The 27,821-nt window shown below is 45.0% G+C and overlaps 1 protein-coding gene across 3 annotated transcripts in view; it reads left to right on the top strand.

Moving 5' to 3' along the window:
- TSNAX (translin associated factor X) overlaps nucleotides 1-27,821 on the top strand; it is an 849,466-nt gene that overhangs the window by 406,655 nt on the left and 414,990 nt on the right. For all 3 annotated transcript variants that reach the window (XM_044077052.1, XM_044077042.1, XM_044077035.1), the window contains one exon: nucleotides 10,387-10,497. In XM_044077052.1, the coding sequence (XP_043932987.1) occupies nucleotides 10,479-10,497 (19 nt within the window). In that variant the 5' untranslated portion in view covers nucleotides 10,387-10,478. The remainder of the gene's footprint in view (nucleotides 1-10,386; nucleotides 10,498-27,821) is intronic.

Genomic DNA, 27,821 nt, shown 5'->3' with positions numbered 1-27,821 from the left:
AAGTGACAGAATAGGTTAAAAAAAAGGGGGGGGGGTGTTGCTATAGTGTATAAATCTCACCTCATCCTTGAGAAAGTAGACATAACCCCAGACCTCCTAAAGTTGAACTCACTAACAAAACTAAAACTTAATGATAGTAAACACATCAACATCATAGGATGCTACATCCCCCCCATGCAACAATATCCCCTTTACAGAAAAACTCCTAGAATGGATATCTAACTCCCTCCCCCAGGAAAGCATAGTATTAGGAGACCTTAATACTGACTAGCAAAACTGTTCTAGTCATAACCCACTCTCCCATATTAACCTAGATGGCCTAACCCAACTCATCACTTCCCCCACAAGAACAGACAAGAGAAACAAACACCAATCCACTCTAGATTGGGTACTCGTATACCACCCATCACTGATATCCCTAGCAGGGTGTCTACCAGACACTGAGTGACCACCAAGCCACATTCTTATTCAGATCAAAATCACCACAACTGACCCAAATATCTACTCGCCTAATTAGAAACAAAAAACACTTTAACCGCGCCAACTTTATAAATGACCTAAAAATGTGGAACTGGACCCCCCTATAAAACCTACCTCTTGATGAAGCTGTACTATATTTCAATACTACCTTCTTAAACACCCTTAACCATCACGCCCCCTCCAGAGCAACAAGAATTAAAACTAAATATGCCCCCTGGTTAACCTCAGACACAAAATCCCTCCTCAAAAAAAAAGAAACAAGGCCTGAACCAACTACCTTTACAGTAAATCCCAGTTGAACAAACAAACATACGTTGAACTACTAAAAGCCAAAAAAACTCACCAAAACAGACAAAACATCTTACTACCAAAAGTTACATAATAAGCACAGGAACAACCCACAAAAATTCTGGGCAGCAATTAACTCTATTCTACAACCAGGTAAAACTACCCCAACCCCAAATATAGATAACCAAGAAGACATCCCCACTTAATTTAATAAAGTAACCTAATGATGCACAGCATGTGATTGGATACATTGTATGATGAGCTGGTATTTAAACATAGTGTTTTCAGTTGTTTATTAGATCTGAAGAAGCTACATGCAAAAGCGCTCATCTATCTCTGCACCAGTTTTGCTTTATTTTTATTTCATTAAATTGTTTAGCGTATCCCTGCCGTGGACTGCTGGTGTGCTTTTATACAGTTTAATAAATACTTTACAGAAACCATCCAGACCCTTGCAAACAACCAAGCCAATGACGATATCCCCACCCCTGCAAATCCACCCCCACCCCCAACTAACAATTGCCCCAAGTTCAGCTTCCACCCAGAGACGACCAAATCCATTGAAAAACTACTCCGCAAGCTCAAACCAATGTCTAGCTGTAGATAAATTACCCGCTGAATACCTCCACCTGGCTGCAGACGCCATATCCTTTTTTGTCTCCATCCTAATTAACAGATCCATCTCAGAGTGTATAGTACCCAAGCTATGGAAAATATCACATATTCCTCTACATAAAGGGGGAACCTTCCTGGAACTCTGTAACTACCGCCCTATAGCCATACTACCCCTTTTATCTAAAATTTTAGAGGGTAATACACAAGCAACTAATTAAATTATCTCCAAGAAAATAATCTAATAGCAACACAGCAGCATGGCTTTAGACGCTTCCATAGCACTTCCACCGCACTAACAGAATTCATCAACATTGTCAATACTCACAAAAACAGTGGACTCTTTGTATCTGCCACCTTCCTTGACTTGTCCAAAGCATTCGATATGGTTAACCACAAAAAACTCCTTTCACTAGCAACTCTAAACCTTACCACCCTGCCATCTCCTGGTTCAAAAACTACCTAGAGGGAAGGAAGCAAGCTGTTGTGGCAAAACTAACTCTTCCCCCTCCCTACCAGTCTCCCTAGGAGTATCCCAAGGCTCCATCCTGGGGCCACTTCTTTTTACCCTCTTCACCAATCAGCTCACAAACAGTATTCCTAAAGCCTCAATAGTGCAATATGCAGATGAGACCACCATAATATGTGCAGCCAAATCAATTGACATCCTTCACTCCCTAACTCGATGCTTTCCCTAGCAGAAACTTGGATTACAAACCAAAGGCTCATTCTGAACCAAAGTAAAACAAAGCTAGTACTCTTTAGCTCCCACAGAGCCACGCCTCTCACTAGTTCTTTATCACCTCCTTTAACAAGACCACAATCACCCCCACAAATCATACCAAGCTATTAGGGGTTGAAATAATCTGCTTAGATTTGACCTACATATTTCTATAACCATAAAACAAGTACATAAAAAACTTGGCCTACTGTATCGCAATAAAAAATTCCTCACTGACCACTCCAAAACTGCAATAGCGAGGACTCTCCTACTATCCACCCTACTTTATGCCTCCCCCATGCTTACAAATCTCCGCAAATCTGACCTAAACAAACTTGATAATTGTTATACTAAGATAACCAAATTTGCTACAACCTCTCCCATCAAAACGCATCACTGTGAATGCCTAAAAAAACTCAGTTGACTAGTACTACTACTACAACTCAATCAACTATCACTAGCCCACAAAATAATACAGAACTCTGAAAACACCCCAGCCCTACAAAATCTTTTGCAACCCTATACAACCGCCAGGCCCCTGAGTTCTAGCACACAAAACCTCCTTAAAGTAACCAAATATAACAATGAAGATGGTAAGTCTGTCTACAGCCACTGTATAACAAAAACCTGAAACTTCCTTCCTGCCCACATAACTGACAACAAATCCCCATCGCAGTTCAAGAAACTTGTTAAAACACACTTTTTGAATAATCGATAGTGCTCCTGTACCCCCCCCTGGCTAATACCTCATTAGAACACTTCACCTAACTTAAGTAACTCTGCTAAGCCAACCATAGTACTGTGCCCACTTAGGACTGTTAATCTACTGCTCATCCCTTCTCTCCAGGAGTTGGGGAAAATTACCCCAGCAATATTGAGCTCTCCATAAGCAACTAAAACCAGGAGAAGATGTATTGTAAATCAATTTGGTATCCTTCTCAACTAAAACCAGTTGAAGACGTATAGTGAATCAATTTGTTATCCTTCTCAACTATAGCGAGCATCATCTGCTCTCTGAGCCTTCTTCTACGTCTCTCTGCTTTTACTCTGAAGAGAACGAATGTATCCTATCTGTTAGTTAATATGTATTTCAAAGTCTCTTCTATGGAAATTGTATGTCAAAAGTCTGTCCTTAAAACTGTTTTGTAAAAAAAAAAAAAAAATTGTTCTCTTGGAGCTTTTCTCCCCGGGCCTCCACTGAACGTGTAATCCAGTTGGACTCTCCCGGTCAACAAATGTAAAATAAAATAAATATACCAGTCAAATTTAAGGCTTTTCCCACCTCTCTGCAAAATACTGCTGTAATGGCTTTGGCAAACAAATGAAAATGATTGATGGGTGTTAGTTCAGGACTCCCATCCATATCTCTCAACAGTACAGACTTTTGCAGAAAGTCCAGATTTTTTGTCTGTTTTTCATAAAATTGCAGTTTTCTGTCAAATCACTGGCAAATCATTGAACAATGAAGTCAGGAAAATTGACGGGCATTTGATTTTCAGACTTCGTATCCTTAATTTCACTCTAATGCAAAACCTGTTTATCAACTTTCTAAGTTTGTAAGTGCAATATTTATAAATTTTCTCAATTTTTGGGCCTTTGTTCCCTATTATTTATGGCCTTGTCCAGATTTTTTGTTCTATGATGTTGAGAGGGATGCTGCCATCCCTTCCTACTGGAGCCAGTCCACTGCACTTGCACAAGTGTCCCCCTCAGCAGTGCAGATTTTATCTCTCTCTCACACACACACACACGCACATTGATACATGGTTAATGTGGACAAATCGGTTTGTTCAAAGTCACCAAACGTTTCTCCAAACCCAGTTTTATGACACCTGCTACCAATCCACTTGACAGTCTGCAGCTGTTTCATTTCTCTTACTTGTAATGTTGCTTTTAGTCATTTTTTTCTCCTGCCTTCCATGTCTACCCTGATTATTACTTATAACAAATACTTTTTCTCACTTTCTTCTCTTCCTCTCCTCCTCTTTATCCACTATTTGAACTTTTCCACTCTGACATTGGCCCAAGGGCCTAAGTAAGCCTAGCCAACAAGGTTCCCTGGCTTATGCCACCCAAGAAAATTATTTTCCTGTGCCACTGTCTAGCAGAGCCACAGAAGTGATTCCCGGGGTATATTTCGAATTTCCCATCCACTCAAGATTTTTCTTGGAGTGCTAATGAGGAACCTTGCTTGACATAGATGAGTAGCTTGTTCCAGAGTATGGGAAGTCTCTGTGACAGGAATCTATCCCTCCAGCATGTCCTGTTTATTGTTGTGACGAGGTTTAGGTCCCTAGAGCGTGTAGCTTGGAGGGATTGGGATTTCTTTAGGTGTAGCATATCCAACAGCTCTGGGTTTGACATAGCTTTATACGTTAGGCAGACCTCACCTCAGAGTAGGCGATATGCTATGGAGTAAAGCTGCAGTTTTTTGAGATGGTCAGTGTAGGGCATCTGTTTGAGGCCAGTAATTCTCTTTGTGAGGTACTTCTGTGGCCTTTCCAACTGCTACAGATGTCTTGTGAGGTACATTCCAAAAGGGGCTTTGTACTCTAATGGGTCTGAGTGTCGAGTAGAGGGGGAATGTGACCTTTTTTTTTTTTTCCTGGGTGAGAACCCTTTTGTGATGGTGTGCCACGTAGAAGGACTTCCTGACTACTGTGGCGGTGATTATCAAAGGAGAGACTACTGTCCACCTGGGTCCCAAGGTCTCTTATCACACATTCAGTGTTGGTAGACTGCTGCCTGTGTGGTAGTTAATGGGTACATAGTTTTTACCAAAGGGGATGACAATGCACTTTTTGGCATTGAGCTTGAGGCCATGGCTCTGACACCAGGCATCTGTCTGTGAGGCCCTTCTGTAGGATGTCCACATCATTTGGGGACTCCACTATGGCTCCTAGTTTGTAGTCATCTGCGAACTTAGTTAGCCAGAGGCCTTCTGTGTTGGCCTGTACTTCAGAGAAGTAGATACCAAACAGGAGAGGTCCCAGGACTGAACCCTGTGGTACTCCACTTGTCACTGGTTTGAAGTCAGATTTGGAGTCTGCAACTTTTACAGTGTGGGTTCTGTCAGTGAGCCAGTTGGCAACCCATCTTGTGACGTAGGGATTTATACCTAGTTTAGTGAGTTTAGCTATGATTCCAGAATGGGGGATGGTATCGAAAGCCTTGGCAAGGTAGGCTGTGTGAACCACTACCTAATCTACGGCTTTGGTGACTGCCTGAAAGAAATCGATTGGGTTTTGGAGGCATGGTCTGCCTTTCACAAACCTGAACTGGGTGGGGTCCAGAGTTTGAAGGTTACCAATGTCTTTGAGTTCCATGATGATACGTACCATGGCCTTGAGACCAGGCTCGTCAGGATAATAGGGCGATAGTTCCCGGGATCAGTGGTGGCTCCCCTTTGTGGAGTGGGATAATTGTTGCTGTGCGCCATTCCATGGGCACAAAGCCTGATGTGAGGCTATGATTGAACACTGTGCTTAGGTGGGGAGCCAGTTCATTCTGAAGTTCATGTAAAACAGCCTGGGATGTTGTCCAGTCCCATGGATGCTATGTTTTTGGCTTTAGAGAGTGCAGCTTTTACCTATGTAGTTGTGATTACAGGGACTCTGCATTCTTCCTGTATAGATATGGGCACTTTAGGGGGTGAGGGGGGGGGTAAAGTTAGCACTAAATCTGTCTGCCAGGATGTTGGCAGTATCGGTTGGTTCTGCAATTTTCATGCCGTTGTGCTGTAACTCAGAGCAGATCTGGGTGTTGCCATTGAGATTCTTGACATAGCTATAGAAAGCTTTGTGGTTATCCTTAGAATCAGTAGCGATTTTGCTTTTGTAGCTAGCTGTGGAGGCTCTTATAAGGGATCTCGGCTTTTTACTGGCACTGACCAGGGAGCTCCACCACTCATGGGATTTTACTCTTTTGCAACAGTTTCTTCCTTCTGTTGTACAGTTTGTTTATGGCAGGGGACCACCAGATTGGCTTCCTTTTTTTGGAGGATAGCTTCTTGGTTCTGTTTGGGATAGCACGATCCATGCAAGTGCTTATAGAGTGCATTTGTGTAGGATTCAGCAGTTGTAACTGTATTGTCCATCTGCATGGGTGTCATGAAGTTCGCCACTTATTTCTCCAAAGCCAACTTCATGCTTCTAAAGACAGGTTTTACCATGGTTTCCTTAATGGGGGGTGGGGGCGGGATGTGAATATCTAGGGTGATTAGCTTATGGTCGGATCTGACCAACGAGGAGTTGACTTCAGGTGTGGAACACGAGTTACTTATGTTGGTAATGACTAGGTCTATGATACTGTTGCCCCTGGTAGGGGTGTGGATAAGTTGATCCAGGGCATTGGAATCTGAATCCAGAGGGATCCCATAGTAGAGAAGTGGTACCAGGTCTTTTCTTGCACTCCCCCCCCCCCCCTCCCCATGTCCCACTGTTCTGAAGTTCTGGAGAAAGACTAGGTCATTTTGATAGCTCTGCTTTGGTCTCTACAGGTGTGGCTCCCTAATATGGCTTTACCTATTGGAGCAGTCCCCTTCATATGAGGTCAGCAGGGAAAATTATACCTGCATAGCAATCCTCCACACCCAGGCCTTCATAGATTACTAGGCTATCGACCACTAGGGTCCTTACAAGTGTAGCCATGCAATCCAACAGTCATGGGCTTCTGTATGGTGGGGGGGGGTGTTAGGGAGGTAACTAAGGATTTTTAGGAGAGTTATGTTGGTGACCTCTGTCCATAAGTGACATGGGGGCTAGACTGGGTGTAAATTTACGATTTCCCATCCATCTGTCAGGGTTTCATTTGAATAGTCAGGGATGAACTCTGGTTTACATGGCTAGGGAGCCTATTCCATAGTACAAGGATCCTTTGAGGGGGACTCTTGTGTCTCGAGCATGTTTTGTTTTGTCGCAAATGAAGTTCATATCCATGGATCTGCTGTTTCTGGTGCTGTTTTGTTTTGCTCATGTGCAACAGATCCATCAGGGCCAGCTGGGTCTGAGGAAGCCCTGTAAGCCAGGCAAAGATCTCCCCTCTAAGCAGCATGTAGGAGACTGAATACACAGAGCTGTTAGGTGATCCTTGTAGGGCAGAGTATTCATGCTCTGAATTCTTCTGGTGAGCAACCTTTGTGGGCGTTCCACATGCTCTCATTAGATATACCAAAGTGGGCATTGCACTGAATGATGGGTCTGATTAGGGCTAAGTAGCTGTGGCAACCTCCTAACGGGAAAAAGCCGAAAGAAGAGTGGTACTCTAACTTCCTTGGATCTGGATGGCATACCCTTATTTACAGGTTGGGAAACATAGAATGATTTTATCTTGGATGTTGATCAAAGGCCAGATTGCTGTCTAAACAAGTTCCCAGATTCCTTACCATTGTGTCAACTCTTTGGGGCATTTTTTCAATAGTTAACTTGGGTTGACAGTTTCTCAAAGCACATTATAATGCATGTTTTAGCTTTGAGTTGTAGGCCACTGCATTGGCACTAGTCATTTTGTTTGTGTTAACCCAGTTGCAAGATGTTATATCTTTGGGGCGTGGTAGGGTGGGATCTGTAATGGCTTCCAATTCGTCATCTGCAGACTTGGTGAGTCAGCGATCTTGAACATTAACTATGGCACCTGAGATGTAGATGCCAAACAGAAGTGGTCCCAGCACAGAGCCTGGGGTACTCTGCTGCTAACTGATCTCTTGGTGGAGGTGGTCTCATTGATCCTGACTTGGGTCCTGTCTGTGAGCCAGCTGGCAGTCCAGCAAGTTAAGTAAGGATTTATATGTAGCTGATAAGATTCAGTGCCTGAGTGGGGTATTGTATTTGAATGCCTTGGGTAAAGATATGCAGCTGTCTCAGTCTACCAGGCTAAGTAGGCATGACCTTCCCTTAAAGCCAAATTGGGATGGGTCCCATATCTGTAGGTTGCCAATGCCCTTGTTTATCATTTCCATGATAATTCATTCCATGGCTTTGCATTTTTAGTTTTGTTAGACTGACATGTCTGTAGTTCCTGGGGTGTGTTGATAGTCTGCCCTTGTGGAGGGGAATGACTGTTGCTGCCCTCCATTCATTTGGGGCATAGCCTGTTTCAGTGCTGTAGTTGGGAGTCCCTCAAGTTGTCATGATAGGTCATGTTTGACTGCTCAGGAGGCAACTGTGGATGTTGGGACCTGTGGAGGCAGTAGTGTTTGCTTTAGTGAGTGCAGCTAGCACCTGGTCCCTGCTGACAGCCCAGGAGAAGCATCTTGGGGGGGGGTTACCTGATTAGCTGTTGGGAAGTGTGTGTGTGTGTGTGTGTGGGGGGGGGGGTTGATGTTTTGAGTTTAATTTATCAGCCAGTGTACTTATGTCACTCTGGTGAGTGGCACCATTCCATAAAGTCAGTGTGCATCTGAGAGCAAATCTGTTATGCCAAAGGTGACGGACTAAGTCAGGAAGCTGTGTAGAGAAGATGATCGGCTTTTCATCTTCCTTGCCTTAAGAATTTGGGATCTACAGTATTAAAGCTACCTCTGTCAGTGTCTTACAGATTGCATTAAGGTTTATGAAAAACTCAACAGAGCCTTCTTAACTGATTCTTGACCTTGTTTGGTCAGGGCCAGGGCTGCGCCTTGGGCTTTAAGAATGAATTTTTGGATATTTATCAGGTAGATGAAAATTACTGAACATTTTTTCCAAGGCATTATAAGCTGGCTGTGAAACATAGATTCAGGTTGTTTGATACAACTGTTCTCAAAAATCCACCCAAGAAAATAGTGTGCGACTCTGCCTTGAAGGTGCTTTTGGTGGAAATAGTGTCCTAGATGTGAAAGTTACATGCTTACTACAACAGTAGATCTGGAGTGGTAGTTCACCATTCCCGCCATCCCACAGTCTGGACATGGCAACCCTTGTCAGTTTTCAGTGTTTGTCTGTGTACTAGTTTTGCTGCTTAAGAGTCTCCCATGAATGAGGGGAAGACTCTGCACACTGCCTACCTTGACTTGGCCAAAGCATTCGATACCATTCCCCACTCAGGTATAATAGATTAACTCTCTCAACTAGACATCATAAATCAATCTGTATGTTACCAGATAGGTAGCAAATTGGCTCACTGAGAGAACCCACCTAGTCAAAAAAGAAAAGCCACATTAAGCAGTAGACCCATAATGAGCAGTGTACCCCAGGGATCGGTGTTGGGGCTTCTGTTTGGGATATCATTTTCTGAGGTGCAGGCCAAAGCCAGTGGGCTACGGCTGACCAAGTTTGCAGATGACTGCAAGCTGGGCACTGTCATCAATTCTCCTGGTGATATGGACAATTCTCCAAGAGGGTCTCACCCACACAAATGACTGGTGCTAGAAACATGGCCTCAAACTGAATGCCAAAAAATGCATCTTCCTCTTTGGGGAGAGTGACGTCCCCACAAATTATCACATTAATAACAAGGTCCTAAGTACGCAATCAATCATGAGGGACTGGACACCCAGGTTGATAGCAAACTGACTTCTGACCACCATATTGCCTCCGTTGTACGGAAAGCTTCCTACATGGCCCACCTCTGTAATCCCTTCCTTATAAAGACCCATTATTGAGTACAACGCCCCTTTCGGCATGTACCTCACAGCCCACATGCAACAGCTCGAGAGACCACAGAGGTTCCTCACCAGTAGAATCCAGGGCCTCAAACATCTACCCTACACAGGCTAAAAGCTCTGCACCTCTATTGAGTCTTGTACAGACTCCTCAGAGGTGACTTCTGTCTGGCATATGAAGCAATCTCTGACCCCACCTTGATGGGACTGCTGCATATCCGCAAGTCCGGCTCCACTCGAGGAACCCACACATGCAACCTCAACCTGGTCTCAGAGTAGGACCGATGTGTTCCAGAGACTCCCCCTTCTGTGGAATGGAGTCTTCCTCTGTCAAGCAGAGTACCTCATTAACCCTTTTTAATCACAACCTGGATAACTGGATGAGGAACAGAAAATACAGCCCTGGGATTCCACCTGTGTCCCTGCTGGACAGGGGCAGCAGGTGCTGACTTGTCAGAACATGGGCTAAATTCCTGGCTAGGCTTGTAAGGGCCTCAGGGCCAGTAGCCTAGTAACGTTTTATGAGCCTGTGAAGACACCTGAAAAAAACTAGTCTTACAGATTTATTCTGCCATTTTTTCAGTGTTGTATTTTGTTTTGATACCTAGTAGAAGTAGTAAGGCATAATTTCTTAAAGTAGTTGCTGTATTTTAAGACCAAGCAGAGTGCTTAATCTAATTTGTTTTACTTGTATCCTTTATTTTAGGTTCAAATCCCTACCGTAAAAGAAAGTATGAGAACTTTCAGTCACAGCAGAAAAGAGAAGAAAGATGTGATGACAATAGTCCACCTTCAGCTATGAAGAAACTTTTTTTTTGTAAGTAGTGAGAGCTGCATGAAGTAATTTGATAGCAAAGGTGCTCTCCAGCCTAGTATTTGGCTGTTCTGTGTTCTTTAAAGACTGCTCTGCCTTGAATATTTACTCAGTGCATTTATAACCCCCCCCCCCCCACACACACACACACACACACACGGAATGGTCATCTGTATTCCCTTATATTACAGTAGCTTGACACAGCAGGTTTTCTTCTCTGCGACATTCCTGTCATAATCCGCTTTTTCAGTGCATACTGTGTTGTGGCTAAATGGAATCTTATGGTGATTCTCTTAAGAATGTCTCCCTTGTTCTTGCATCATTTCACTTTTCAAATATGAACATTTCTGACCAGCATCCTCAGCCCTTGCTGTTCGCACCCACAGGGGAGTCGTAAAGTGGTTAGGGTTAAACATCTGCACTAACAAAACACAATAGCCCCAGTACACCACCCACTTGTAACTCACCAGTCAACAAACCTGACAGTATGGATATGCAGATGTTCGTGTTTCACTGTTGCAGTCATTACATTTGGGCAATTTGCTGGCAGGTTGCCCTCAGTCAGCCTGATTAACAGTCTTGGGTCCTGCGTCGGTTGCTGTCCCTTCTTCCATGACGTTAGGTCGTCAGGGGTATAAAACATGCATCCGACGCTATTACATCAGTCTTTCTTGCTGTGCAGTGCCCGAAGCAGAAGCAGTTTGCAAGTGCCGGTCGGCCGACTCCTGAAATTTTCTTTTTCGAGTTTCAGAACCGAAGTCTTCAACTTAAAGCTAAGCACCCCGTTTGGGGAAACTTTTTCTTGCTCCTTACTGATGTCAGTAAAAGTTAATAATTGCATTACTTGTGGAAAGTAAATACCTCACAAAGATTTTCTTTTGTACTGTATTCCTTGCCTAGGCCCTGACCACGACATACCTTGCTGTTGGTTTTGTGCTTTATTTAATCAGCGCACTATCAGTCGTCGGTACTTTTTTGCCTCTAAGTATTTCGGTTCTCGGTTTAATTATCCAGAAACGTCGTCTGTTAGCCATTCGACTACCGGGATTCCGAAAAAAAAAACGCAAAGATAAAGACAGAGACAGGCCGCTGAGGTCCAAAACTGCAGACGCTTCTTCTAAGCCGTTTGCTGGTACTCTGAGGTGCTTTTGCAGCCCCTGATACCCACTAATTCTGATTTGCAGGCCTCTGAGACCCATTCGGAGTCCGGTATGCATCAAGACGCTTCACCTATGGACCCCGTGGGGGTGTCTACCTTGGATGAGTCCGGAGCCGCTGTGGAGGCACCGGCTTCTGAGGGTGTATTCAGGCCTACAGACTTGCATATTAAACCAACTCCACCTGCATTACTAAGGTCTAAATCTCGATCTGTCTAAAAAACCAACGTCCAAGCCACATGGTCAGGCCCCTGTGCCTAAAAAAACAAGTCATCAAAATGGCTGAAGATCTAATTACTCTAATCAGGGTTAGTCAACCCCCCCCTCAAGAAGCCTAGGGCTGAACTTGATTATGAATCTTCTGATCAGGTTTCTGTTTCTTCTGACTCTTCTAATTACCTGAATTTGTCCATACCTACTTATGAGGATTCTGAAGCAGAGGATTCCATTCCCTCTGCTTCCCCTCCTGAGGATTTTTCTTTTGGGGAAACTTTACATACCTTAAGGGAGCATTTCCACTGGGAAAGTCAGGAATTTTCTGATTCAAAAAAGAGGCATTGGGTTTTCCTTCTACCTCAGCATAGGCCTTTGGCTTTACCTCCAGTACTAGACATTGTTGATGTGTTTTCTGAATCCAGTATGGCCCCTGATTCCCTGCCTCCGGCTCCTAGTAAACCTGACAGATACTACAGGGTTCCTGAGTCGCACAAGTTTCTTTTCAAAAATCCTGTTGCAGATCAATAAACCATTTCTCAGCGGCCCAAGGGCATTAAGGCCTCTCCTGCTAAAAATTCTAGCCTTCTGATAGAGATTCCAGGGCGCTGAATAGATGGGGTAAGAAGGTTTATATTTCTGCAACCTTGGCAATCAGGGCTTTAAACTGCCAGTTTCATGTGTTAAAATATCAGCAGCATATTATTGGACTGCTTAAACAGAAAATTATGTTGATTCTTGACTGTGTGGAAAATAAAGATTTACAAGATTTATTGCATTCTGCTGAACAAGTTGGAAAACATACTTTGCAATGTGGCTATGATTCTTCAGAGGCCTCCTGCATGGCTGCTGTTCCTGGGTCTGTGCTTAGAAGGCATGCTTGGCTTAAGGAGCAATCTTTGCCTGATCATGTTCAAGCAAAATTGTTGGATGCTCCTTTAAATCAGGACCATCTGGCAATAAGGCTGAAGAAGTTCTAAAAAGATGGAGGATAAAGCTAAATCTATGCAAACTGTTAAATTTCTTACCAAGTGCAACCTCCAAGATTTAGTAGGCACTGGCCTGCTAAGAAGTGGTCTTTTCCACCTCCTTCCAGATCCTCTCAAGCCAAACCCAGACACACCAAAAGCACCAGGTTTCAGTCCCAGAGGACTCTCAGAACTAAGCAATGGGGGTGCCTCCGCTTCCATATATGGAAATAAGACACCCCCCTATGGTAAACAGTCTCAATGACTTCCTTTTAAAATTACCAAGCACTTAACCTTTTAGCCGCCCCTTTTGGAGGAAAGATTGCTCTTCATGCAAAGAACTGGGAACTCATAACCCAGGACAAATGGGTTTTAAATAGTATCCCAGGGATGCAGATTTCATTTCCACACGTTGCCAACACCAAGCGGGTGGCCAGACCTGCCCCCAATTCAGTGGGCAGAGGCTCAAAAGCAAGTACTATCCTCCTTAAACATGGGGGCTATTCAGCCAGTACCAGAAGAGGAAAAGGGACCAGGTTTCTATTCAAGGCTTTTCCTGGTACCCAGAAAAGACAAATCATGGCGTCCAATTCTGGACCTGTCTACTCTAAACACCTTTCTGGACTTTCCAAAATTCAAGATGCTGACTCTTCACCAGTTACTTCCTATGCTAGGCAACGATGCCTGGTTGGCAACTCTAGATTTAAAAAAGGCATACCTGCACATCCCAATCAGGGAATCTTGCAGAAGATACCTACGCTTCAAAGCAGGCTACTTGCATTATCAGTTCTCTACACTGCCCTTTGGGTTGTCTGCTGTGCCCAGGGTATTCACAAAGTGCCTGGCTCCAGTTATTGCATTTTGCAGGCAAAGAAATATTCAGATATATCCATACCGGGACGATTGTCTAGTTCAGGCAGAAAACCAGGGCATATTTCTAAACCATCTGGCGTTTGTAAAAAGGGTTCTAACTTTTCTTGGGTACACCGTAAATGAAAAGAAATCACAACTGGTACCCTCTAGACAGATTACATTCCTGGTTGCAAGCTTGAGTACAACTGCTCAGATGGCTTTCCTCACGCCAGAGAAGCAAATTCATTTGGTAACTAACTTCAAACAAGTGGCCACAAAAACCCTGCTATTTGCAAGACAAATACTGCAAGCCTTGGTGTTCATGGCCTCCTGCATTTTTCTAATTCCATGTGCAAGACTGCATATGAGGAAACTACAGCGGTACTTAAAAAGTCTATGGAGTCAACATTGTCACAGCCTGGAAACAGTGATTCCTATCATACCTCACCTACACCAGGAATTCCTATGGTGGGCAGAGGCCTGCCACCAAAACAAGGGATTGCCATTCACACTACTCCCTGCTGCCCAAACCCTAACTACAGATGCATCAGACTATGCATGGGGGGCTCACCTGGCAGGAAAGTGCATTCAGGGCAAATGGAACCCAAATCAAATGCACCTACATATTGATCAAAAAGAAATGTTAGCTGTACAGAATGCTCTGACACCCTTCAAGGACTACATTCTTCCAGGACAACTAACGGTTATGTGGTACATAAGCAGGGGGGGTACACATTCTTACCCCCCTCTGCAGACTAACCATGGCATTGTGGAACACAGCCTTGCGCTACCTCTGCAGACTAACCATGGCATTGTGGAACACAGCCTTGCGCTACCAAGTATATCTACAAGCTCAATTCCTGCCAGGAAAATTGAATACACTGGCAGACGGCCAAGCAGAAATCTCATGGACCCACACGAGTGGAAACTGGAACCATGGATTTTCAACATGTTGACAAGCAGATGGGGGAGCCCAGACATAGATCTATTTGCCTCCCCCCAGAACTACTAGTTGGACAAGTTTTGCACAAGGACTCCCCACAAAAATGCCTGGAAAGTGGATGCTCTGTCCTTCCGCTGAAAAACCTATCAGTCTATGCCTTTCCCCCTCTGCCCTCCACACTTCTGCTAAAAGTCAAACAAGACAAACCAAGAATGATTTTGATTGCTCCAGACTGGCCACGCCAACACTGGTACCCACTCCTGCGCAGTGTCGCAAATATCTCCATGGCACCTGCCTCAGACCCCTTCCTTGCTGTCTCAGCAGGAGAACCAAATTCTGCACCCTCAGCTTCCATCATTGAACCTTGCCGTCTGGCTAATCTCTTGAATTCACCCTTGTCATCCCTCAGCAAACCTGTGATGGATGTCATCTTGGAGGCAAGAAGACCTAGTACTAGAAAATCTTATGCTGACAAATGGAAAAGATTCTGTGCCTGGAACCAGTCTTTAGGGTTAAGCACAGCAGCGCCCAATTTACCTCAGATTTTGCAATGCTAAACTGAGATGCTTCACAAGGGCCTGTCTTTTTCCTCTATTAACATCCATGCTTCAGCTATTTCTCCTCACTGTAACACAGAACCATCCCTCTTCTCTCATCCCCTGCTCAAGCAGTATCTCAGAGGGGCAAAGAACTTGAGACCACCCAGGAGAGCTCCTATCCTTGCCTGGGACCTTAACTTTGTTTTGGAGAAGCTCACTCTACCTCCTTTCGAGCTAGCTGCTACTGCAGACTTAATTTTCTTTCTTGTAAAGCAGCCTTCCTTTTAGCAATCACTTCAGCTAGAAGGATATCTGAATTACAGGCCCTTATGGCAGTGGAACCTTTCATCATCTTTCATGCGGACAGGGTATCTCTGAGGAACAATCAATCCTTCATGCCCAAGGTGGTTTCCAGTGTGGCTCTTAATCAGTCCATTCATTTGCCAACCTTCTTTCCCAATCCACAGAACAAAGCGGAATGGATTCTGCATTTCTTGGATGTGCACAGACAACTTAGATTCTACTTGGGACAGGACTAAATCTCGAAGAAAATCTGAACAGTTGCTGGTAGCATTTGCTGTAGGGGCAGAGGGGAAGGCTATTTCAAAACAAACCATTTCTAAATGGATAAGCCATTGCATTCATTTCTGCTATAAGCACCATGGAAAACCTATCCCCCAGGGGATCGGATCTCACTTTACAAGGGCTGCATCTACTTCTGCAGCCTTTCTCAGGGGTGTTCCTACCAGGTATAGTCTAGAAGCTGCTACCTGGAGTTCTGGACATACTTTCACCAAGCATCATCATTTACCAATTTTCTCTAAATCCAGAGCTGGCTTTGCCACTACAGTCTTGCAGGGCCTTATAGCTGGCCCTAATGCTGTATAAACTCCTCCTCCCAACCATAGCTTTGGGAATCTACCCAAATGTAATGACTGCAACAGTGAAACACGAAGAACATAGTACAGTTGTGTACACTTACCATAAATGTAGATGTTAGTGTATTCACTGTTGCAGTCCTGGTTACCCTCCCTCCAGCCCCCTACTTTTCTCTGGCTATACCTCTACTTTCTTTTACTATGCTTAAAAGCCTTTTTGGTGTATTTGCTTTTGGTTGGAGGTATATTTTTGTGTTTTTTAATTTTATTTGCTCCTCTTTAAGGGGGCACCTGACATCTGGGGCAAGAAAAACTGATGTAATGGCGTCTGCTGCATGTTTTATACCCCTGACGACTTGACATCATGGAAGAAGGGACAGCAACTGACGCAGGACCCAAGACTTTGTTAATCAGGCCGACTGAGGGTAACCTGCCAGCAGATTACCCAAATGTAATGACTGCAACAGTGAATATACTCTTAACATCTACTTTTCCTAACTTCTTTGTAGCCAGCTTGGTGGATGTGGTCATCATGAGAAAATAGAAGTTGTCTAATATTTTTTGCCAACTTAATCCGTAATGAAACCGTATGCAAGAGGTGTACTTACACAATGAGACTAGAGACTGAACTCTTGCATACAAGCGCACATATGGTTGTTGAAACCATGGAGATTAATGTATGTTGTGACATCTTCATAAATAACAAATACTGTTTTGTCAAAACTGTGCATCATCAAACCTAAAGGTACGCAAAAAGGGGCACTTACCACATATACAGTATCATTTAATGGAGACCCAAACACTAAACTCCTAAGGCAAGCAAACTCGCTTCTCAGACCTCTCGTCATTGGGGACTCAATTGTAAGGATTTTGCCAAAGATCACCTCGTTACCTACTACTACCCTCTGAATACTTTTATTCCTGCCAAACAATGTTGCTATTGATATGTACATCTATGAAGAAATGTTAAATATGGTCCTATATGTACAATTGTATGCTTTGACTACAGTTTTGTAAAAATAAATAAAAATAAATTATTATACTTTTAGACTAGTAATTGTTGTATGTGGAGCTTTTGTCCCCGGGCCTCCACTGAAAATGGATCTATGTCCAGTTGGACTTTCCTGGTCATCAAATGTAAAATAAATAGTACTGATGCACCTCTAACAACAGAATAACTGATGTTCATCGTGTTTCACCTTACAAGTGGGTTATCCTTCTGGCAGGCTACCCACAGTCGGCCTGAATTCCAAAGTCTAGGTCCGGCGTCGGTTGCTGTTGCCTCCTCTCTGACGTCAGTGTGCCAGGGGTATAAAAGATGCAGCAGATGCCATTTTCTTCAGTCTTTCTTGCCACGCGGTGCCAGAAGCAAAAGCAGTTCGCAAGTGCCGGTCGGTCGACTCTTGAGATTTTCAAATTCGAATTTCAGATCCAAAGTCTTCATTAAAGCCAAATACCCCATTGGGGAAACTTTTTTCTTGCTCCAGACCGATGTCAGAAAAGTTAATTGTATTTTTTGTGGGGAAGCAAATTACCTCATAAGGATTTTCATTCTTACTGTATTCCTTGCCTAGGCCCTGACCACGACGTTGCTAGCTGTCTGTTTTGTGCTAGATTTAACTAACGCACTGTTAAGCGTCGGCACGATTTTGCATTTCATTACTTTGGCAGAAGATTCAGTTATATAATGCCGTCGGAACAGCCGACTACCAGAGTTTATAAAAAATGCAAAGAAAAAGAAAAGGACAGGCATCAGAGGTCCAAAACCGACGAGGCTTCCGCTAGGCCACTCACCGGTTCTCAGTGAGGTGCTTTCGCAGCACCTGACGCCCGCTACCTCAGAGCCACAGGCCGCTTCTGACTCCCACGTGGAGCTGACTAGGCCGCTGGAAACTCGAGGTATTGGACACATGGAAACTATACCCTCAGATGGGTCTGGAGCTGCTGAGCAGGCATCGGCTACTGAGGGTGTTTTCAGGCCTACACAGTTATATGTGAAACCTACTTCAGCTTCAAAGACTAAAGCAGCTCTAAAGACAAAGAAACAAGTGCATCATTCTCCTGGACAGGCCTCCATGCCTAAAAAACAGATGCTTAAAATGGCCGAAGACCTAATTACTTTGATCAGGGGTTCCCATCCCCCTCCTGATAAGAGGCCTAGGCAAGAGATAGAATTTGAATCTTCAGATCAGGTTTCCATTTCCTCTGATTCCTCTTCTGAACAGGAATATTCTCTTCCTCCCTATGAGGATTCTGATGCTGAAGAATCTATCCCTTCAGTCTCTCCTCCTGCGTATTATTCTTTTGGGGAGACGCTGCATACTATGAGGGAGCATTTCCACTGGGAGAGTCAGGACTACTCAGAATCCAAGAAAAGGCTCAGAGACTTCCTTTTATTACCTCAGCACAGGCCCCTTGCTATCCCTCCTGTTTTAGACATTGTAGATGTATTCTGAGAGTCCGGTTTGTCTCCAGACTCTCTACCTCCAGCTCCTGTTAAGCCAGACAGATACTACAGGGTTCCTGATTCACATAAATGTCTTTATAAAAACCCTGCTGCTGACCCAGAAACTATCTCTCAGGGTCCCAAAGGGGTCAAGGCTTCCACTGCAAAAAAAACTTAACCCCTCTGATAGGGATTCTAGGGTCCTGGACAGATGGGTGAAAAAATATTTATACTTCTGCTACCTTAGCTGTAAGAGCCTTACATTGCCAGTTTCATATGCTTAAATATCAGCAATGTCTTATGTCACTGCTTAAACAGAAAGTGTTGACAAATTCAGAATATGCAGAAAACAAGGAAATGCAGGATTTATTGCATGCAGCTGAACAAGTGGGAAAGCATACTTTGCAATGTGGTTTTGATTCTCTAGAGGCCTCCTGCAGGGCCGCTATTACAGGTTCTGTCATTAGGAGGCATGCTTGGTTAAAAGAACAGAATCTGCCTGATCATGTTAAAGAAAAACTATTAGATGCTCCATTACAGCATGATACTTTGGTGTTAAAGCAGAAGGTGTTGAAGAAAATGGAGGATAAAACTAAATGTTAAGTTGTCAATCTCGCCTTCATTCTTGCTGGATGGGTTCGGAGCCGATCCTCTGCTCCGACTCGGCACTTGCTAAGCTCGAGAGCTAATTTTACCAGCTCGAGGCAACCCTATATCCCATGATGCAAGGCGGAGACTACCCAGATCTCGTTTGCAGCTTCGCTAACGAGGTGCCTTCTTTTACCAGCTCTAGGTAAGTGAACAGTTTTTGAGACTTCATCTACCCCCCTTTAAATTTATATATATATTTGTGTTTTGTTAACCTAACGATTTACTTTAGCCCTATTCCCGTCAGTGTTCCCTTTTTTTCGAGTAATTTATTCCCTTTTCCCTAGTTAGGCCTTAGGCCTTCCCCTCCCTAAATTTTTTCCTGTCGGGGATTGTTTGTGTATGACTGTGTTATCCCTGTTTATTTTAAATTGTTGGACTGAGTTTTTGTGTGTTACTATTGTTTCCTCGACACAGTTATGTCGAAGGACACTAAGGTCTCAGGCTTCAAGAAGTGTGACTCGTGCTATCAGAAGATGTCTCTGACAGGCGGTCACACTTCTTGTGTTTATTGCCTGGGACCTTCGCACCTGCAGGACTCTTGTGCTATCTGTCATGCTTTCAGCCCAAGAGTCCTGCAGGAGCGAAAAAATAAGCTGATATTAAGGGGCTTATTAAAGCCCGAGAGCTCCCCGACTAAGTCGGCGCCGGGGAAGCCCTCGAAACCTGTTAAGCCTTCGGCTCAGACTTCCAAGCCGTTTGCTTCGGGTTCATCCTCACCAGGTTCGAGATCGTCTCCGGCCGGAGCCGATCCTTCCACCTTACCAGTCTCTGCTCCATCCGGCGCCTTTGCTGTCAAATCCAGACACTCAGTGTTGGCTCCGACTGTAGCCGACGTATCTTCGGCTCAGTTGGCTCCATTGATCTCAAAAAAGAGATCTCTATCCCCTTCAGTGGAATCTACACATTCGGCTCCGAGATCACCCTTGCTCTCGGAGCGCAGCCATCGGAGCCGTTCTTCTCGGTCATCCAGGCTGTCTGATCACGACCTCGAGAGAGAGTGGTGAGTAGACTATTAAAGTCTCAGGCATTGGCCCAAATACTCCATAGCCCATCTCAACAGACGGTAGCTATTTCACATCCACCAAACATTCCTCCTTCGACTCTCTTACAGAGCTCGGAGCCGGAGCTCCTCGGAACCGGCACCGTTGTGACTTCGGAGCCGATACCACCCCTTTCGGCTCCGTCGTCCTCGGCTCAGATTTCCTCCTTGAGATCTTCATTGGAGGGATCCGGGCATCTGGTCTCTCTCCACTCCGAGGGGGCGAGTGGCATCGGACCCTTGTCCGACCCCGTTCTCCCTCTCGGAGCTTCTGCGTTGGTGAGCTTGGCCCCGACATCTGCCTCGGAGCCTTCCCTCTCGGTGAGGCCTGGGGTTCCTATCTCTTCGGAGCGGGAACTTTCTGGTCTCTCTGACGGGGGAGCCTTCGAGGTGATGAGGAGTGTACTAGCCCCTGGGCTTAGTCAACAGACAGTTCCATCAGCTCCTCCCACTACAGTGCCTGCTGACGTCTCTTCCCACTCTCTTGCTCCCGGGCCCAGAGATCCAACGCCTCAGGTTTCCCCATTGGGAATATCTTCCTCTTCCGAGGCTTCTCCTGATCCGTCAGGGGAACCCCCGCGTAAGAGGACATGTAAGAGGAAACATCTAGACTCCCCTGAGTCTACTACATCAGATACTGACTTGGATGAGTCGGAGGGATCCCCAAGGTCCTCCTCTGAGGATGTCTCATTTTCAGACATCCTTGAAATCCTTAAGCAGAGGAGGAACTGGCCCTCCCTTAATCCTTCCGAGGGCGAGTCAGTATACCTGGAGGCGTTCGGATCTCGACCCTCCACCTCCTGGGTGTCTCCGCCTTTCGACCCTCTCATGGAGGTAGTGGCTCGGAAGGCGTGGATGGCTCGGATTCGTGGAACCTATCCCTAGGAGGCCTTCAAAATTTATTACGCCCCACAAGATAGACAATATTTAACAAAGGGTGTCCCAGTTGATGCCATGGTGGTGGCTGCTGCCACCAAGAAGGAATTAGCTGATCCTTCAGTACCTGTCCATCCTCCTAACAAGGATTCTAGGACTATGGACAGGTGCGGTAGCGATTTTTTCTTCAGCGACTTTTGCCATGAGATCGCTGAACTACTTATGCCACTTCACCCGCCTTCAAAGAGATGTTCTTAGAGTTGGGAGAAGTTTTACAGGATCCGTCAGCTGCTGGGTCTCAGGATAAGATTAGCTCACAGCTAGGAATCCTTAACTCCATTGCTAAATGCGGCTCGTTTCTTATGCAGCCGATGGAGCGAGTAGGGCCGCAGGCACAGGAGTGGCTTTAAGGCGTCAGTCCTGGATGCGGCTTTGTAATTTTGCAGACCCCTTCAAGGCGTCCTTCACAAACTCCCCCTTTGATGGCTCGACCTTGTTCGGACCTCAAGTGAAAGACACTTTGACTAGATGCGAACAAGATGGCAAGACTCTTTCTGCCGTAGGAGTCAGTTTCTCCACCCCTTCTAGACCTTACCCCAAAGGACAGAAGGGAGGGAAAATATGGTTCCGCAAATCTCAAGGAGTCACGCCTGACGCACGAAGTCAGTTTACCCCCAGAGGCAGAGGGGGTAACAATAATAGACGCCGCCCTAGGGGCAGAGGTGGTCCGCAGAATCAGGGTAGCAGAGAGCCTCTTTCTGACGAACCCTTCTAGCATCCCTGAGATGTTGCCCGATTATCCGCCTTCGGAGGCAGTCGGGGGAAAATTATCGCTGTACCCAATAGCCTGGCTTTCCCTTTCTCAAGACAAATGGGTACAGTCAATTATATCCGAGGGTTACAAAATTCCATTTATTCAAACCCCAATTCAACAAAAGGGAACCCTTCCAGACGTTCCACCCGGTCTAAGGGAACTAGCAGTACTAGAAATATCAAAACTGCTAGTAAAAAGAGCCATCCAGCCAGTCCCAGCGGACCAAATAGGATCTGGAATCTACTCGAGGTTCTTTTTAGTTCCAAAAAAGACAGGGGACTGGAGACCAATATTAGATCTGAGCAAACTCAACAAGTTTGTAAAGAAATCAAGATTCCGGATGGTCACACTTCAGTCCATTCTGCCCTTTCTGGGCAAGGACAATTGGATGTGCTCGATAGTACGCATCCTGAAGATCTATCACATAAAAATTCACAGACGCTCCAGAAGATTTCTCCACTTTCGGCTGGGGACCAGTCACTTCCAATTCAGAGCCCTGCCCTTTGGACTCACTACAGCCCCCGGAGTGTTCACCAAATGCATGGCAGTGGTTACGGCTCACCTGAGACGTCAAGGATTCCAGGTGTTTCCATATCTAGACGACTGGCTCCTCACTGCCACCACCAGGCATCAGCTTCTCCAAGCCAGAAATTACACCATTCACACTTGCAGAGGGCTAGGAATTTCTATAAATTTAGAAAAATCTGCCTTGTCGTCTTGTCAATCTATTACTTTTATAGGCGCAAGATTGGACACCGTACAAGTTTCAGCAAAGTTAACAGACCAAAGGATCTTGGACATTCAAAGACACGTCCAGGTGATTCTTCTCAGCAACAAAATTCAGGCCAGATTTGCTCTGAAGGTACTGGGTCTTATGGCGGCCGCCATAACACTTCTTCCCCTCGCCCGCTTTTACATGCATCTTCTACAATGGATGCTATTCACCCAATGGTCTTCAACTTCCCATGCGTCACGAGATTATAGTAACTCCAACTTGCAAAAGACATCTGACTTGGTGGATATCGTCCCCTCAAATCCATCAAGGCAGACCATTTGTTCCTCTTGCCCCGGTTACATTGGACGCCTCCCTGATCGGGTGGGGGGGCATTATCAGGGCAGAATGGTCCATGGCACTTGGCAACCTTTCGAGTACCATCTGCACATAAATGTTCTGGAGATGAGCAGTGCTTTTAACATTGCAAGCCCTCAATGACTCTCTTCCCCTGGGAACTATTGCAGTCCAAACGGACAATATGTCCGTAGTGTGGTATATAAACAAACAGGGCGGAACCAAGTCCTATCCACTGTGTCGAGAGGCTCTCAGACTTTGGCAATGGGCAGTCTCCTCTCACCGGTTTCTGATAGCAACGCACATCCCCGGGAAATCCAACATCATAGCGGACAGATTGAGCAGAGCTATTCTCATGCCTCACGAGTGGTCTCTCAAACAGTCAGTGACTGAAGAGATTTTTCAGAAGTGGGGCCTTCCTTGCTGTGACCTTTTCGCTACACCTCAAAACAGCAAATGCCCAGACTTCTTCTCTCTTCCCCCTTCCAGGCCATCCCCCCAGAGATGCTGTAACCCAAGATTGGCCCCGGGGACGACTTTATGCCTTTCCCCTTTTTCCGCTGATGCCTCAGCTAATTCAGAAAGCAACCGCCTTGAGAGCCAAGTTGATTCTCATTGCCGCTTATTGGCCTCGACAGATATGGTTTCCGTTCTTACATCATTACCTCTTGGTACAGCCATGGCATCTGGACCCGGTTCCAGATCTTCTGACCCACCAGTCGGGTCAACTGCACCAATCCATACCTTCTCTCAACCTCACTGCTTGGTTGCTCCACTTCCATCCTTAGCCAGGCTTCCTATGATTTCTAATCCTGTACGGGATATCATAGTAGCTTCCCTAAAATCTTCTACCAGAAAGATTTACACTAGTAAATGGCGACGTTTCTCTTTCTGGGCAAAAGCTAGGAACATAGACCCCTATACTGCTCCAATTCATTCGGTATTGGACTTCCTAGCTGACATTTTTCATTCGGGATCCTCCTCTTCCCCAGTGAAAGTTCAACTGGCAGCCATTTCAAATTTTCATATAGGTTTTTTGGACCACAACATTGTCACATAAACTTTGCAAGGCATTCCTTCGAGGTATCTTTTTATTGAAACTTCCGATTAAAGACCCCCCACCACAGTGGGATCTAAATTTAATTTTAACATCCTTGATTCTTCCCCCGTTCGAACCTGCAGCTGCCTGTTCTTTGAAATTGCTTTCTTGGAAGACACTTTTTCTAGTTGCCATCTGAGCTTCCTGCTCTCTGTATTCGCCCTCCCTATCTAATATTCCACAAACACAGGGTATCTCTAAGGACTAATCCGTCTTTCTTACCAATGGTGGCATCGCAGACGAACCTAAATCAATACATTGATCTTCCAGTATTTTTCCCAAATTATTCTGATAGAGCGGAACAAAAGTTACATTATCTCGATGTTCACCGCCAGCTCAGATATTATCTGGACAAGACTAAAATTTTTAGGAAATCTGATCAACTATTTCTATCCTATGCAGAGAACAGGAAAGGCCTTCCAGTTTCTAAGGTAACTTTATCTAGATGGCTGTCTTCTGTGATCACTTACATTTATCAGCTCAGAGGCAAAGAGTTGATTTCTAACCCAAAAGCCCATTCTACCAGAGCTCTAGCTACATCTACAGCTTTTCAAGCTAGACTTCCAATAGAGACACTATTTGTGCAGCAGCCACATGGGCCTCTCCTCATACCTTTGTTTCACATTACAAATTAGATTTGGCCTCCAGAGACAGAGCGAATTTTGGTTCCACCGTTCTCAAGAGTCTGTTCCATTGAGCCACCCAGGATAGAGGTGCTAGGGACGCGGCCCCATCCAGCCAGGATAGAGGTGCTAGGGACGCGGCCCCATCCAGCAAGAATGAAGGCGAGATTGACAACTTAACATTTAGAAGTTATGTACCTACCATAACGTTCCATGTTAGTTGTCTTCTCTCGCCTTCTTTCTTGCGTCCCGCCCTCCATCCCCCTAGCCTGGTCAGACCGGGAAGATTATGCATCTTCTATTAAGAGGTTATTACCTTTTTCTAGCTGTTCAACTTCTAGTGTCACTAGATTACGTTGATCCTTTCTAGAGGGTTATGATGTTATTTAGTATTGTTATTTTTCTTCCTCCTCTTCAGTTGGAAGAAAATATTGCTATTTCTTTAGCTACCAAACGAGATCTGGGTAGTCTCCACCTTGCATCATGGGATATAGGGTTGCCTCGAGCTGGTAAAATTAGCTCTCGAGTTTAGCAAGTAAGGCGAGAGAAGACTACTAACATGGAACGTTATGGTAGGTACATAACTTCTAAATCTATGCAGTCAAGGATTTCTTGCAGGTACAGCCTCCCAGATTTAGCAGGAACTGGCCTACAAAGAATCGGTCCTTTCCAGTGTCAGACAGGCCACAAAGAGGCAGATACAGACGTTCCAGAGGCAGATCACAACCCCAGGGCTAATAAAGGCCTGAACAATGGGGTGCTTCTACCTCCAAAAGCGGAGAGGAAAAATCACAGCCATACAGGCTGTCTCAATGACTTTCCTCTGCCAGCACCAAGCACTTATCTTCTGGCAGCCCCTTTGGGGGGAAAACTAGCACTTTTTTCACAAAATTGGCATGTGATCACCCAGGACAAATGAGTCTTAAATATCGTATCACAAGGTTACATGTTCCACTTTCACACCCTGCCAAGGCCAAACGGTATGCCAGACCTGCCACGCAATCAATGGGCAGAGGCACAAAAACAAGTTTCATTCCTCATGGACATGAGATCCATTCAGCTAGTACCACAGCAAGAGCAGGGACTAGGATTCTACTCGAGGCTATTCTTGGTGCCCAGAAAGGACAAAGTCTGGAGACCAATATTGGACCTGTCTATCCTAAACACATCCCTGGATATTCCAAAATTCAAAATGTTAACTGTGCAGCAGCTTCTGCCCATGCTGGGCAAGAAGGCTTGGCTTGTGACTTTAAACCTAAAAGAGGCATACCTGCATGTCCCAATCAGACAATCATGCAGAAGATGCCTCTGATTTATAGCTGGCTCAGTGCACTACCAGTTCTCTGCACTGCCCTTTGGCTTATCTACTGCGCCCAGGGTTTTCACAAAATGCCTGGCACCAGTGATTGCATTTTGCAGACAAAGAGGAATACAAATATATCCTTACTTGGACGACTGCCTTATTCAAGCAGAGAACAAGGATATTCTACTACAGCATCTGGCGTTTGTAAAAAGATTACTAACTGGTCTAGGTTACACAGTAAACGAAAAGAAATCAAAACTCGTACCCTCAAGAGATGATATTCTTGGGTGCAAGCTTAAATACAACTGCCCAGATGGCTTATCTCACAGACAAACACAGACAACTGACTACTTATTTCAAAATGTTGGCGACAAAGACTCAATTATCTGCAAGAAAAATTCTGCAGGCTTTGGGCTTCATGGCATCCTGCATTCTGCTAATTCCATATGCAAGACTGCATATGAGGAAACTTCAGTGGTATCTAAAAAGTGTTTGGACTCAACATTGCCACAGCCTGGAAACAATAATTACCCTCATTCCGTGCCTGCAACAGGAGTTTCGATGGTGGGGCAAAAGCCTGTCCCCACAACACGGGACAGCCATTCACCTTACCCACAGCCAGGCAGGCATTGACAACAGATGCATCAGATTATGCCTGGGGGGCCCATATGGCAGGAAGATGTATTTAGGGCACATGGTCCGCAAGTCAAATGCATGTACATATCAATCAAAAAGAGATGCTAGCTGTTCAGAATGCCCTGACAACCTTCAGGGATCTACCTGATCCAGGACAACTACTGATAAGAATGGACAATACTACAGTCATGTGGTACATAAACCAGCAGGGAGGCACAAATTCCTACTCCATCTGCAAACTAGCCATGAACTTGTGGGACACAGCATTGACTTACCAAGTACATATGCAAGCGCAATTCCTGCCAGGAAGGACAACTACCCTGGCAGACGAACTAAGCAGAAACCTAATGGATCCCCACGAGTGGAAATTGGATCCACAAGTCTTCAGCATAACAAGGATCTGGGGATGTCCGGGCATAGACCTATTTGCCTCCCCTCACAACTAACAAACAGAGATTCTGCACAAGGACTTATCACAAGCAAGCATGGAAAGTGGATGGTCTATCTTTAAGCTGGAAAGACCTAACAGTATATGCTTTTCCTCCTCTGCCTCTCCTCCCGAAGGTACTCCTCAAGGTCAGACAAGAGAGACCAGAAATGATACTGATTGCAGCAGACTGGCCCCGCCAGCACTGGTACCCAATCCTAAAGAGCTTGTCTCAATTCCCAGCTTGGACATTACCTCAAATTCCTCACTTATTGACCCAACAAGACAGTCAGATACTGCACAGCCAACTCAGGACCTTAAACCTGGTAGCATGGCGGATAATGTAGCTGGTCAAGACACCTCTCTCTAAAGCTGTGATGGCTGTTATTTTGGAAGCCAGGAGGCCTAGCACCAGAAAATCGTGTGCAGAAAAATGGAAGAGATTCTGCGCTTAGAACCAGGCACAAGGTTTTAACACGATTGTTCCAAATATTCCTCAGATTTTGCAATACCCAACTGAGATGCTTGATAAAGACCTTTCCTTTTCATCAGTTAAAATTCATGCCTCTGCCATTTCAGCTCATTAAAATACAGAACCACCTATTTTTCTCATCCATTACTAAGGCAGTTCCTCAGAGGAGCCAAAAACATAAGACCACCAAGGAGAGCACCAATACCTGCATGGGACCTCAACTATGTCTTGGAAAAACTCACATTGCCTCCGTTTGAGCCAGCCTCTACAGCTGATATAAAATTCTTATCCTGGAAAACAGCTTTGCTCCTAGCAATAACCT

The sequence above is a fragment of the Protopterus annectens genome, chromosome 1.part1 (genome assembly GCF_019279795.1).
Source record: "Protopterus annectens isolate FY-2018-M chromosome 1.part1, PAN1.0, whole genome shotgun sequence".
Classification (NCBI taxonomy): domain Eukaryota; kingdom Metazoa; phylum Chordata; order Ceratodontiformes; family Protopteridae; genus Protopterus; species Protopterus annectens.
This window is presented reverse-complemented; position numbering and strand designations above follow the sequence as displayed.